The sequence below is a fragment of the Lissotriton vulgaris genome, chromosome 2_1 (genome assembly GCF_964263255.1).
Source record: "Lissotriton vulgaris chromosome 2_1, aLisVul1.2, whole genome shotgun sequence".
NCBI lineage: Eukaryota > Metazoa > Chordata > Amphibia > Caudata > Salamandridae > Lissotriton > Lissotriton vulgaris.
In genome coordinates, this window is record NC_141687.1 from 1,394,166,807 (window position 1) to 1,394,182,427 (window position 15,621).

The window sequence follows — 15,621 nt, forward strand, 5'->3', positions numbered from 1 at the left end:
AACCCTTGGCAAGCGCAACCCACGCAGGACTCGAAGATCGCTTAACACTCGGACCAGGAGGGTCAGAGCGGGTGCTCCTTTTCAGGGGAGCGAGGGCAAGTCTGGAGCAACCAGACTCACAAGTCAGATTTCAAAGTTTGTCGGTACAGGGGCCACAAGCGAACGGGCAAGCGACCGGACCAACGCGTTGAGCCAAAAGATGCAGAAGGGCCCCACGCAACACTCGGTGAGTGTAGAGGGGTGAGCTTCGGTGCAAGATTGGCTCAGAGCTGGGGCTTCTCAAACCCCAATGCACAGCTTCGAGGGGGCCTCGGATGCTGCACGGTCAGCGCCTCATGGTCTTTGCAAGATGGCGGGCCCCACGCTTCAGGTCACCTCCACGGGTCTCAGCTCTGCAGGGACTGTGGATCGGGCTGTTAGAAGGCAGGCACGCTGGGTCTTGTCGAACTCTGTCACTCGAGTTCCGGTGGGAACTGCAACAAAGCAAAGGTTGAGGTGCTGGATGGTGCCTGTTTGCAGAGGGTGGTCACTCCTTGACCACAAGGGAGATTCTTTAGTCTTCTACGTCGAGTAGGATGTCGAAGGGTCCAGAGTTTCGTTTCATAAGTTTCAGTCAGGATAATCTGAGTGCGTTGGCACTGCTCCCATTTTTATACCAATCTAGGGGGCTGGATTACCTGCTAGGTTCCTCCTATGGGTGGGACCCAGGAAGGGGGTGGTTACACCCCTTTCCCTTTGTCCAGGGTCGCGCTGGGACTGGGGCTGGGGCTGGTGTGCCCCAGAACCGGTTTGACCGGATTATGCAAGGGGAAGCCTTGTGCGCCCCAGGCACTGTCTAGTTTATTTCAGCCCTCCCTGCCCCAATACACTATCTCCTGTCTGGGGTGGCATAGCACCTCCCCGCAACAGGAAACCCTTTGTCCAGGCCTCCTCTGCCAGGCTTCGGTCAGCAGCAGGAGGTCAGACTTGTCTCGGTGGCAGCAGCATCCATTTTGTGATGCTGAGGCTCTGTAATGGCAGAGTTTTTGGCTTTATTTAGCAGTGATATAGATCATTAGTCTTGCTCGCATCTAGTATAGGTACTCTTAGCCTGTGTTGGCCCTTTTAAGCCCTTTTTTCCAGATCTAGAAGAGGATAGCTGCTTAATATGCCTTTATTCTTGACTTTAACCTGTCTATTGCCTATTGGCTTTGACATATTAGACATATTGGTATGGTTTATGTAGGTATTCTGACAGAGCTAAGGAGCATTTCACCCCTTTCAGGCCTACAGGCCTAAAGCTAGAGAGACTCCATCTTGATGGAAGCAGAGAGGCTTTTTAGGGCAAAGGCAATGTTTATAGTTATAACTGTTGTCCGCCCTAAGCGGACCGGAGAGAACCGGCCAGAGCTGAATCTAATCAGGAATTGTTCCCGGGCTCAGGTCTCTAGACGAAACAAGCAGACTGGTCACTGTGGGAGCGTCTAGCGCAAGGAGCCTGGTGCATGGGATTGGTGGGAAGAAGCTGCTGGCTGGAACTTTCCATGAGGAAACAGCATTCTATATTTGTGAAGTGCAGAGGCGGAGTCAGTCAGTCAAGCAGGAAGCAGTCAAGCAGGAAGGAGTCGAGGAGAGAGTCAGCCAGAGAGTCCAGCAGAGAGGCGAGCAGTGGAGTGGAGTTGGCAGAGAGAGAGAGAGGGTTCAAGCTGGAGAAGAGCTGAGTTGAATAGTGAGCTGGAACTGAAGGAAGCAGTCAGAAGCAGTTGCTTATCAGGAGGAGGTGTGAATAGCTGGAGTCTGAAGTAATGCCTTTTAGAAGAGATAGAGAAGAGCTCGTGGATTAACCTATGGGAGCAGATGGAATTGGACATTGGCGCAGAGACAGAGTGAATAAGCTAGTGGAATGAACGGTGATCAGAGCGGCAGGAACCATTAAGATTGAAGACGGAAGGTGGAGAGACAGTTCGTGTGGGGGAGAGGAGTCCAGAGACAGAGTGATCAGCGCAGAGGTGTACCCAAGAGTGCAGGAGAGAGAGAGAGCATGAGATGAGCCAAGGCACAGACGAGAGAGGAACCCAGATGACAGCTAGAACAAGACTTCACACTAATCAGGTGATATTGTTTTCATCACATTAGCTACATTTACACTTTATGTCTAATCTTTTCCCTTTCAGCGGAGTGTTCCTGTTATGTGTAATCCTTCTCTTTCAAGCGGTGTGTTCTACCTATAGTCTTTGTCAGATCTGTGTTGTACTAATAATAAAATAACCCCAGTTTATAACAAACTGGTGTGTAGCCCCTATTCTTGTTCACTGAAGGTAAATATAGCTTCTAGGTGTTTGCTAGGCACGTGAATGGATGAGTAATCCCAATCAGGTAAGTGGTGATCACATAAATAGGGAGTGAGTGGACCTTTGATACCAAGAGCAGGGAGTACACGATAATCTGGAACTATATTCAAAGTTATTATTGTAGTTTCATCCCGAGTAGACAGCTGAGATAATATCCCAATATATATATATATATGTATAGGTGTTCATAGGAATGTGGTCGTCGTTGATATGCGGCGTTAGTGAGAACACTGGGGGGTCGAACCAGTGCCGATACCCACAGGATTGTGGCTTGAATAAGTGAGAACGCCAGGGAGGATACTGGCGCTTAGTTTCGCAGGATCGCGAACAGTTTGGAAAAGGGAGCATTGGGTTCTGCAGGCCCGTGTGTAGACGCACCAGATTGTGTGTCATATCTGCCCTAGGGTAGAACGGTCTGGGTCAGGGTGGCCGCGAGACCAACTGATGTGAATAAGTGTGGTGTAGGGTATGGATATCCCTAGTAATCAGTGAGTATTCTTAGTATCCCTATAGATTTAGTGGTGTTTTTAATAATATGAGCTTGTATAATGCGAGTTCCCCATCCTCAGGTAGGTACCAGGTGCCTGGATATAGGTGGTCCTGGGGAGGGAAGGTGAGTACGTTCTGGCTGGGTTGGAGGGGCCCCTGGGGGCTGATCCCACCTACTCAGAAAATCCAGCCATTACAGGCTCTGGTTAGGATTAACCGCGTTTCAGTAAAGTAACATGTCTTCTCCCTCTAGAAGGGTGGAATGCTATCCCCGTCGACAAGACTGTCGAGGGGATAGTACTCCAAATCGTATGACACCTTACACAACATGTTTTGATAAAGCCAAACCAAAGTTAGCACATAACCGCGATTGATTATAATGCACTTAAGAGTATATGGTATGGCATTATCCCGGAACAGCTAAGGGAGTTGTTCCCGAGAGCTGCAGACAGGCTCAGCTCATGCTCGAGCACCATCTCACGTTAAACCAAGCACTCTGCCTCCAGGATTCATAAGGCCTGCCATAGGAGTGACTTATAGGTTTATATGTGTCCAGATATAGGTATACTGTATCTAAGCAAGAGGGGATTACACCAACTTGCCCCAGCTGAGTGATCAGCCAGTTGTGTCAATTTAAGAACCAGCCAGGGGTGGCAAAAGCTATGCTGCAGCCCCTGGTAGGCCTTGGATGCACCTATGCCCTTGGCACCTATAGTGCACTGTATAGGGGCTGACAAGGTGTCCAGTACCAATTTGGTTATGCACCTAGGGTGCATGGAGTCCATTTTAAGGAGAGAGCAGATAGCCTGGGGCCCTGATTAGCAGGGAACAAGGCCAACTAAGTCGAAAACCAGCTAAACACAAGGCAAAAAAATCTGGGGTAACCATAGTCAGGTGTCCACCTTCCTACATACTCTAAAATAGAGGCTCCAAGGGGGAAGATGGCGGAGAGCTCCTCGCAAGAGACCTGGAGAGCAAAATGCGAGGCACGGCGATATTAGCGCGGACACAACAGTGGCTTTCAACCTTTTACTTTAACTCCTAACGATAAAAAACATAGAATCAACCTGAACAACATGATCGCTCTAAAAAAGAAATTTTGTTGTGGAGTATGAAGTGGAGTATGAAGGAGGAAACCTGATACCAGAAGGAGCGTGAAAGTTTTCCAGCAGAGCATAACGGGGAAAAAGTAAGGAGAAAAAGTTTTCCTTTCGAAACCCTCTGGCGGATAGAGACAACAGTAGAGTGGCGAAGGGATGGTCGGTTACCTGACTTGTGGAAAATTGTTGGAGAGAGCGGAGCCCGTCGAGAGAGCTGTGCTGCCGGCGAAGGAGAAGGGGGACGCGTCGGACTGCAGCGCGAGCTTCCCCGGAGTCTGGGCGGAGGTTGGGAAAGCGAGAGCGGTCCACAGGAAGGTGTTTGGAAGGCTTGGATTCCTGTTCCGGGGGATTAGCGGCAGTGGCAGCGACAGCAGTGGAGGTGAGCGGAATTTGGTCTCATGTTGCTCTGAGAATCAGGGCAGAGTGTCTCGGGAGGTCTGGGCTGACAGAGGAGATCGAGGCAAGAGTGAGAGACGGCGCAGAGACCACGCTAAAGTGGAAGTAGTGAAAGTAGAGAAAACAGCTGTACTAAATACAAACATAAATACAGATTGCCTAAAAAAAAAGGAGGACATAATTTTTGAGTTTCACATGAATAAAAAAGTGCCGGTGGAGGAGGGTAACTTTAAAATAAACGGGGTGAGAAAAGAAAAGGGCACAGATAAGGAGACAGATACTCTCCAAAAAGGTGTCGTTTCCAAAAACACAGACAGCCTGAAAGATATAGAGTAAAAAAAAAAGCTCAGTAACTTTGGTCTCTAACTATAGTCTTAGAAACAGGAATTTTCTCAAACAAGAGCAATATCCCAAAAATATTACCCCCAGAGAAGTGAAGAGAAGGAAGGCAAAAAAAACATCTCTAGAACCCACAAAAAAGCTCTTAAAATTACCCGGAGACAAAGTTGATACAACTCAGAAAATAAAGATCACACCCTCACTAAGAACTTTTTTTTAAAGTCCAGACACAGCAAACAAAGGGTGATATAAAACGACCAGTATTATTATCTGAAAAATCTGAACTAACCCCATTGCAGGAAAAAAATCACCTCTCACAAAAGGAATCTCTCAATATTTCACAGATCAAAAATCCAAATATCTCCTTAAAAACGGTAACTAAAGTTGGATTAAAAAGCAAAATAGTTGACAAACTTGGACCTCATCTTGATCCCCAAGAAATGGCAGAAGGAGCCACAGTAACAGGCACAACTACCACAGTTACAACAGAAGAAACAGAAGAAACAGATACCGTAGAAAAAGCTCAAAACAGTAACAATGAAGAGAGAGAACAAAACAAAGAGAAAGAAAATGTGGAGAAGCAACAAGTAACCGAAAAGGAAGGAATAACGGGTCCCAAAAGTCCCAGAAGTCAGACCAACGAATTTCTTGAGAAAATATGGATCGAGATGAGAGACAAATTCGCCATATCTGAAGCGAAACAAGATAAGATTCAAGAAGTATGTGAAAAGCTGGACTGTAAATTAAACGCTTTAGGGGAGAGAATCACAGCAATAGAAGGGGAAGTGCGCAAATTGAACAGTAGGGTGGAAAGTAACAGAAAGGAGATATACACGTTGAGACAAGAGGGGAAATCTATAAGTGAAAAAATGGAATCTCTTGAAAACCAGGCAAGGAAAAATAATATAAGAATTTTGAATGTTCCTGAAAATAAAGAGGGTAGTGACATTAAGAAATTTATTGTAGAACTTCTAGTGGAACATTTCCCATGGTGTGAAGCTGAGACGCTGGGAGAAGACATACAAAGAGTCCACAGAGACCCTTTCGGAAAGGCCAAAGACAGGAAAACACCCAGGAAAATCCTTATAAACTTCAAGACATATACATTAAAAGAGAGAATCTTGGGTGAAGCCCTGAAAAAGGGAAATTTCAGTAAAGACTCATGGTCTTTCAGAATTAGATCTGATATGTCCAAAGCGTCTCAAGATAGACAATGGGAGTTGGGGAAATTCATGCCGGAGTTACAATCTCTAGGAGCTACAGTACAGATGAAGTTCCCACCCTCTTTACGAATCATGTGGCGCAACAAAATGAGGAACATTAGAGATCCTGAAGAAGTGAAAAATCTGCTCTGCCTAATGAAAGACACTGTTCAAATGGAAAACTCCACAATCTGAAGTGGACTCCAAAATGTATACAAAAGGAAAAAAAAATAAAGAGAACGACATTCGTAGAATATGTGTAAAAAAGGAGTGAAAGCGCTAAGATTTAAAAAAAATATATATTCCAGGTCCAGAAGGGAGGAGCGAAAAGGGGGTAAGATGGAAACCCCAAGAAAGAAAGAAGAAGGAGGCTTCCCCAGGGAGGGTAAGAACAAAACACTAAAACAGAAAAGTGAAAAAAAACATAAGACAAAAAATGGGTGGGGAGCAAAATGGGGGAAAAAAAACCAAAAAAATAAATCCTCGATATTGAAAAGAAAAATGGAAAAGAGCGGAACAACAACAATGTACCACCAACGCTACCGAAACTTGCCAAAAAAAAAAAAAAGACTATAAAGGAGAATGGGAGACACCGGTAGAACTATAAAAATTTTATGTTGGAATGTTAATGGTATGAGAACCAAAAGTAGAAGGAACAAAATTTTGGAATACCTCAAAGCATCTGAAAGCGAAATCATTATTCTTCAGGAAACACACCTATTGAAAGAGGAATGGGATCAGATAATGAAAAACATAGGATGGGCGGATACCCATATTTGCACAAATCAAGGGTGTAATATTAAAGGTGTAATAATTATTCTAAAAAAATCCTTAAAGGCAAGTATAGAATCTTCAGAAGTTGACAGGAAAGGAAGATGGGCACTGGCAAAAGTAAAACTAGGGAACATGGCATACACAATAGCAGGATATTATGGCCCCAATCTTGATGATCCTGAACCTTTACAGAACCTGTATACTCATTTACTAACAGCTAACACTCCAGTAATTTTAGGAGGAGACTTTAATCTCATCTTAGACCCTAAAATTGACAGGTCTCCCCCAGGAAGAAATTCCAATTTCCCTAATCTACCTAAAATGAGGGAGTTGATTGGCATATACAAGAGAGATTTAGACTTAATAGACATATGGAGAGAAAAAGGGGATAAGGGTCAACCCTTTACACTACATAATAAGAGACTAGGACATAGGTCTAGAATTGATTTTTTCCTAGTTGATAGAAGTTTACTGACAAATGTAACAAGCTTAATTCACATTCCAGCTCATCTATCAGATCACTCCGCTGTACAGTTAACATTACAAACTAAGACAACCCAGATACATAAAAGATTCACGGTGGAAAGAGTCATGTTTCTAGATCAAGAAATTGTACAAGCACTCAAGGAAGAAACAGAAGCCTTTTTTGAAAATAATAAAACAGGAACATCTAAGCAAATAGTATGGGACACGTATAAGGCAGTATTAAGGGGTAAGCTACTCAGTCTAGGAACATATAGATCAAAGAAATTAAAACAAGAATTACTAGACATCGAAAAAGGTATAAACACCCTAGATACCCAAATACTAATGGAAAGAGACCCGGTTAGGAAAGAAAATCTGCAAAAAGATAGGCAAAAGCAGAAAGACTGTTTAAGTGATATTCTTGAAGAAAAAAAAAAATTAAATGGGAAGCAAGCAAGTTGGCAAAGCATGAATTCGGAGAAGGATGTGGGAAATGCCTCGCATGGAAATTAAAGACTGACTTGGTAAGAAATAAAATAAAAATCTTAGAAAAACAAGACCAATCAAGTCCAACCTCAGAAGAAGGTGAAATCAGAAAAGAATTCGAGTCCTTCTTCTCGGAGGTATACGCTGAAGACATAAACCCATCTGAGGAACAGATAGACGAATATCTAAAAGACATGCCAATGTTAAAACTATCTGAGGAGGAGAAAAATGAGCTCAATAGGGAAATTACTCCTACCTAGGTCAAAAATATAATAAAAACATTGAAAAAAGGGAAAGCCGCAGGCCCTGACGCACTGCCGAATGAACTATACCAGGCTTTAACAGACACACTAGTCCCACATATAACAGAATTAGTAAACTTGATATTTAAACAAAAGGGAATGCTGCCAGATACCTGGAATGATGCAGTAATAACAATCATCTTAAAGCCAGGAAAGGACCCTAAAAAATGTGAATCATACCGGCCGATATCTCTGCTCAATGCAGATTATAACATTTTTACTAAAATAATGTCAACAAGACTGGGAAAGCTCACACCTCAACTTATACACTCAGATCAAAAGGGTTTCACAAAAGGAAGACAATTACATGAACTGACAGATGAACTCATAAGCACTATAGATATAGCCACATCAAAAAATATTCCTCTCACAATACTAACTGTCGATGCCGCTAAGGCATTTGATAGAGTAAACTGGGCTTTCTTAAATAGTATAATGATTAAAAACAATCTAGGGGAGTCCTTCCTTCACGCAATAGGAGAAATTTATACAAATCCTAGATCAAGAATCCAGGTTAATGGCAACCTTACGAATAATATCAAAATTGGTAGAGGCACGAGACAAGGGTGTCCTCTTTCTCCCCTGCTTTTTAACTTGTATATAGAACCCCTAGCAAACAAACTCAGAAGCTGTAAGGATATAACTCCCTTTAAATATCAGAGATGGGAGAAAAAGCTAGCACTCTATGCAGATGATCTGATGCTATTCACGGATAAATATGAGAGATCCAAACCAGCTATAGAAAAATCATTTCCAAATTTGGCCAAGTTTCAGGATACTCAGTAAATCACACAAAAACAGAAATAATGACTTGGAATACTCATTTTTATAGTCCCAATATAAAAAAAGAGATAAGATACTTGGGCATCTTGATAAATCAAAATTTGGATAAAATACCACAAAACAATCTAAATAGAGTAGCCCGAGAGGTAAGAAAATTACTTAAAGTGTGGTCTAGCCTACCTTTAAGCTTTATAGGGAAGTCCAACATTATAAAAATGAATATACTTCCAAAATATACCTTTCTGTTTAACAATATTCCACTGGAATTTAAAAAAGCCGAATTGAAAAAGTTACAGGGAGAGCTTGCAAGCTTTATATGGGCCTCCAAGGGAACCAGAATATCATGGAGAAAGCTCAGGAGAAAGAAAGAGAAAGGAGGGATCGCAAGTCCGGATTTGACAGAATATTGTAGGGCTTTTCAATTTAAAAATATACGGACTCTTCTAGGAATACACCAATACTATCCGGAATACTTGCAAGCGACGACAGAAGCAGAGGACCATTATCTCTTCAAATTTGGACACCAAAAATACTTTAAAAAAATTAAATTAAAGGTTCTTAAGGAAGCAGTAAAACTTTGGATACAAATTAGAACGATTTTAAAAATTCCTTACTATAGTGTAATGGCACCGATATGGAACTCTCCCGGAACTCCGAACTGTCTGAAAGATGTCATGGCCACCCCCTTAAAACAAAACAATATTAACTATTGGGGTCAACTCCTAAATGGGTCAACATTGATCTCATGGGAAGAAATGCATAAAATCACTAATGGAACAATATCAAAATTTAAGTTTTATCAACTAAACAGCTGGGCAAAAACAATACCAACACAGGATAAAGATAGCAAAACCTTGGAAAAAGAAATGACAAAAATCTTACCCATAAACAAGGAGGTAGCAAAATAGTATTGGACTCTAATAATGGAAGAAGAGGAAAGCTACCACATAGCAGAACAAATTTGGGGGAAAGATCTGGATATAGAAGAACTAGCAAATCTGTGGGAAGATTCAATAGAGAAATGTTGGTCAACATTAAAATCCGTGAGACTGAAAAGAAACCACTTGTACACCCTGCACAGAGCCTACTGGACACCGAAAAAACTTTCAAAATTTAAAAATGCAGGAAATAAAAAATGCCCTAAGTGCGGGGAAGAAAGGGCAGATGATGTTCATATGTTCTGGAGCTGCCCATCCCTGAGAACATTCTGGGAAGAAGTTGGTAAGACGTTAAGTTTGATATTCCGAAAACACCTAAAAGTAAGTAAAACTCTTATTCTTTTTGGGATTGGTAACTCAACGGAACAAGTAAAATTAACAGTAATGGAAGCAAAGCTACTTTTTGTGTTAATGGTGATAGCTAGGAGAGAGATATGCATTAAGTGGATTGGGCCATCACCCCCAACGCATGGAGAGTGGATGAACTCAGCTATAAAGATAAATAAATTAGACAGACGGGGTAATTGTAGTAAGAGGTTTAATTATTGGGAAATCATGGAGAAATACCTAACCTCATAGGAAAGGCTAGAACACACTGTCCTATGATTAAAGCGAAAGCACAGTCTGGAATATGAGTATGATACTCATAGAGTAGCCAAGGTGACTAGCTCTCCCTCCTCTCGATTACAGACTTGTGAATATGTAAATGGCAAGGGTTCTCCTCTGAATAAACAAGAAAAGGGAAAACTCCCATGACAAGAGAGACAATTGGGCAGTGACGGTACAAAAAAGCTTCAGAGGTAGAAACCAAATTTTCCATACACATAGAATTTTCGCAATAGGAGGATAAAAAAAAATAATATATATATATATATATATATATACTCTAAAATAGAACTTGAGATGTATGCTGAAATAGACACCTCGGCCATAGGACATCTTGAGTTTGCCACAGGCCTATGTAATCTCTCTAGACCCTACCTCTGAAACTTCAGTTAACTGACCAAGACATTTTTCGCAGAGTACACTGATATACAAAACGGTAGAATATTTGGGTTGCTCGCCGCCTTATCACTGAAATGTATCAAATGTGGCATGCAGTTTATTTTTGTGGAATGTGAAGCTATGCCCAACAAAACATGCTATGCCTTTTGCTAAAAATGCACCAAATGAAGGTTATACTGTAAACTACCTCATTTGGCTTTTGATGATATGTTAAATTTCTATAAATAAAATAATTAAAAAAGTAACCTGCATGACTCAGCTTTTGATATACACCAGATACTTCTAATTGCAATATTATTAAATTACACCAGCTTGTAGTATTATTAAATTAAACCAAGATCCTCAGCACACTTTAAGTGGTTGCCCTTATCCTGTGTTAGGTGACAGCCGAGACAAGCAACATGAATCAATTCACATTTGCAAGAATTGTGTTCATTGTTCAACAAATGAGAGCAGAAGTACATTCTTACCGTGGCTATGACTATCAAAAGCTTCCCAGTCATACTTCTCCAGTGTCTGTGCATGTTCAGGCAACAATTTCTGAGGTGGCGGCTGGAGTAATACACAATTCGCACAATCAGCATTCACAACAAATACTTTTGATAAAAAAAGACATTGTCAATAAAGAATGAAATATTTAAAATTATATTTATTGGCAAGACAGTGTGTTCCTGAATGATTCTGGGGACGTGAAAATATGGAACACTGTCACGTACAAGGAGACAGAATTCTAGTCAGCTTCCACTTTGCATATGAATACGCATTTTTGTATTTACTCTATCTCTCTCTCTCTCTCTCTCTCTCTCTGCTAGCCAAAAATAAACTTTATCCAAATATTAGAGGTCTGGTGTTAGAAAAGTAAACCATCTTCTACCATCTTCTACTCAAATATTTATGACGAAGTCTTTGTGTCTTGTCTGATGTTTACAGACCAAGAAGACCACTTTACTCACCGTTATAACATTCTTTCAGATGTATTTAATTACCGTTGAACACTACGTAAATTAACCAACTTTCTCAGTTGCCCAACCAAATCTGAATTTTTTTCATAGCACTCGCCTCTACTGGCATCATGAAGAGGCAAACTGCATCAACAGCGTAGTCTCACAGCTTCACTGGAAGTGACGTGTTGACCGTCATGTAAGGTGTCAAGTATGCTCCATCGGTATTTTACACCCCAAAAGACATGTGAATGTCAAAGGTTGGAGCACATAACAAATGTCATAACACAATCACAAAAGGGGGGATGGGAGGGTGGGAGAAAATCGTCCAGAGCATTCCTATCTAACTGAAAGAAGTTGCTGTTTAAATGAAAATGAACTCTTGCAGATTACGTATTTAAACCTTGTCCCTGGTAGAATAAGCTCGCAAGCACTTAAGGAGCTGTTTTTCAGCCAGCGTGTAGCAGATCCTAATTACAGAGAACGATCCAGTGCGAGAAGATCTGTGTCTGCACAGCCTTGCCTTTCTTTGCTCCAGTGAACAAATACATAGCTGATGGTCTACCCAGTGTCCTCTGGTATGATTGATGTAGAAGCTGAGATCTTTTTCCGATCCACCCGGTGAAGTCTCTCCTTCTCCCTAGACGGGTGAGGCAGAGGAAAGAAATGCAAAAGGATGAAGCTCTGACTAACATTAAAGGGAGTCACTTCCTTCGGAAAGAAGGAGACTCAAGTCTGCAGAGCCACCTTGTCTGAATAGAGCGTGATGTATGGCGGGTTAACAAAAAGGGCATACAACTAGCTTGCCACAGTTATAGGGACAAGAAAGACTGTCTTGAAGGAAAGGAGCGTAAGAGAACAAATGTGGAGACTATCAAAGGGTGCGTACATTAGGAATGTGAGGACCAAATTTAAGTCCCATTGGGTCATAACATATGGGGAACGTGTGTCGAAATTCTTCGACAAAATGCATCACAATGGGTGAATTAAATAATGATGGCTGTTCTGGCAACCGTAAGAAGGCCAAAAGAGCCAACAGGTACCATTTACCAGTACCCAAAGAAAGATCTTGCTGAGCAAAGAACACAAACAACTGAACTTCGGACAGTTTTGCACTTAGTGGGTAGATATGTTTAACAGCGCAGCCGTCCATCAACTTATCCCAATGGTCAGGATAGAGATATGGCTGAGGGACACCTGACTGTCAAGATGACATTCATGACTTCTGGAGGAAGATCAAACTCATTTGATTGTCGCTGCTCAATCTCCTAGCATGAAGGTGTAAGTTGTGCAGGTTTGGGTGCAGAACCCCACCCTTCTGCGAACAAAGGCGAGCCTACAGAAGACGCAGTCTGATCAGAAGACAAATGCTCATGCCCAGGAGTTCAGGATAACGTATGTTCCATGCTCAATCCAAAGCTACTAGGATGACTTTGGCCCTGTCGGACCTGATCTTCTTCAGAATTCTGGGCAGGAGAGTTATAGGTGGAAAGGTGTACAGGAGTTCTGAGTTCCAGTCTACACAAAAAGAGTCTCGAAGTGAGAGATGCCTTTTAATTCTAATGCACAAAAGTACTGACATTGCACGTTCTCACTGTTGATGAAGAGATCAAGCTAGAGCTTCCCATTCACGGAAAATACCCTGTGCCACCTCCTTCTGTAACTGTTATTCAGGATCCGCACGGAGTCAATGGCTTAGTTGGTCCACTCTGGCATTCAGGGAACCACCAGGTGGTGTGGGCTAGAGAAATTCCTTGATGATCTAGCAATGTCCAGAGATGCAAAGTCTCCTGATGCAGGGTCGACATTTCCAGACCACCCTGCTTGTCGCAGTACCAGATGACGATGGTGTTGATAGCAAGTACCTGCAACAGCTTGCCATTGAGGAGGGCAGAAAGACTTTTAATGACAAGTGGATAGCTTTCAGCTCAAGAAGGTTGGTATGGAGCCGGCCTCTATCGGAGATCAGACGCCTCTGATCTCTACCTCTCCTAGATGGCCTGCCCAACCAGTAGCAATGCCATCAGTCACCCACTGTGAGCTCTGAGTGAGGTAAGGGGAGGGGTCTACCACTGACCCAATTCCGGTCCTGCATCCACCAGTCTCCTTTGTTTTGAGTTTTGCAGTCTCATCCAAAATCTGAACCAAATCGGAATGATCCCCCTTGCTGCAGATCCCACTGTAGAGCCCACATATGGTATCTGGCGTGGTTAACCAGCAGAACGCAGGAAGCCATCAGTTCCAGCAGCCTCAGAGTCATCTCCATTGAGATCAAGGGCAGAGTTTGCAACCTCGCGATCATAGCCAGAATGTGCTGGACTCTCTTTTCCCGGCGTAAGCACAAAAGCAGTGTCCAGATTGGCTCCAAAGAAGTGGAGCACCTGTGAAGGAGTCAGTATGACTTTGGAACGTTGCTAGTGAACCCCAAGGATGTCAGGAGATTTACCATAGTCTGGAGGTGGTTGATAACTGTCTAGGGCGAGCACACCTTCAACAACCAGTCCTTGAGGTAGGAGAAGACTGGAATCACTATGCTTCTGAAGATGTGCTGCTACCAACACTATCACGAACAAACACCAGAAACCAAACCAACTTCGCTTAAAACACAGGAAGTTTAACCAATATCTTAACATTGTCATTACTCGTTAACAAGGCAACAGCAACAAAACAGTCACATCATCTTGGTTTTGTAGACTTTAAGGCTGCCTTTGAGAAATTGAGAGAGGCAAACTTTGGGAAAAGCTGGCAAACTAGAAGATCCCGCAGGCACTGCTAGGCGCACTAATATCCCTTCACACACACACCTGGGTGCAGGCCAAACTGGGAGACAGCACACGCTTGTCAAAGCGAATTTCAACTATGAAAGGGCTTTAAGAGGGCTGTGTGCTTACTTCAACTCTGTTTAACCTTCATATAGCCGACCTTAGACCAATGCACATGCTCCAAGGTTAGGAGGCAAGGCTCTAAACAGCAGCTTGTACGCTACTGACATAGTCCTAATTTGTCACATGCATGTGGGTATACATTTTTGGAATGCTCTTCAAAAATACTCCAATGTCAATTTTACGGAAGTAAATCTGGAAAAAATTAAATCAATGTCCATTAAAAGATGATGGAAAAAACCCCACCACTGGCACTTACGCAACAACCTATTACAGAAAATAACAAATTACAAATATCTAGGGTTAATATTTGATAATAGAGGCCAGTTTACAAGTCAGCTAGAGTCAATTAAAAGGAAAGGAGCAGCCCTTGTGACAACACTGACGCAGATAAAAACCCAGCTTACAGGCCTGAGGCTCTCTCCACTTCTTCAGATTGCGCAAGCCAAAATCCTGACCACGATCACATATGGCAGTGAAGTGCTAAAAGGAAGAGATGCACGCACCCTGGAGAGCACCTTAATCAGGGCCTATAGAATCATGTTTAACATCCCCGCATACGCATCTGCCGCACAGATTCGGCTAGAATTTGGCCTCATCAAACAACAGTTAGCAAGGCAGAGGGCGTACATAACCTGCTGGCACAAGATCAAGAATGCCACCGTAAACAGTCTAAGCCATCTACTGTGGCAGGAGTTACAACAGAGAACAGCAGCTCCGGCAAGTAAACATTTATATAAGTGTCTTAAGAACACTGGTCTCAGCCAGGTCTGGGAAATTCCGACCACTCACGCTGTCTTGAAGAAAACTGTGGGGAAGACAATAAGGAGTATGTCACTTGAAGAAGATAAAGTTACCTTCGCGCAGAGAAAACATGATTGGAAGACAATAAACGGCTATGTATGAGATCGCAACCATTCTTTAGTGCAGGGTACTCCAGGACCATCAAGGAGAAATTCCTGAAACATCAATTAGGAAAATTGCCAGGCTTTCAACATTTACAACCAAGGCTGCGGGGTCAAAAGTCTACAGATTTCTGCTTGTGCAGTAACGGAGTTGAGGACATGGTTCACCTGATATGCACCTGCCCCAGCCTAAGAAGAGAAAGATTGTTTCTGCTCAAGCTCCACTTCATTCTGCGAGGGATCCAAACATGGAGCCAAGCCGTGGTAGCCTGTTTTAACTCAGA

The 15,621-nt window shown here is 42.6% G+C and overlaps 1 protein-coding gene across 1 annotated transcript in view; it reads right to left on the reverse strand.

Annotated features, from left to right (window-relative positions):
- LOC147732630 (40-kDa huntingtin-associated protein-like) overlaps nt 1-15,621 on the reverse strand; it is a 657,506-nt gene that overhangs the window by 183,517 nt on the left and 458,368 nt on the right. Inside the window, exon 9 of the mRNA XM_086957151.1 lies at nt 11,080-11,161. Within this exon, the coding sequence (XP_086813277.1) occupies nt 11,080-11,161 (82 nt within the window). The remainder of the gene's footprint in view (nt 1-11,079; nt 11,162-15,621) is intronic.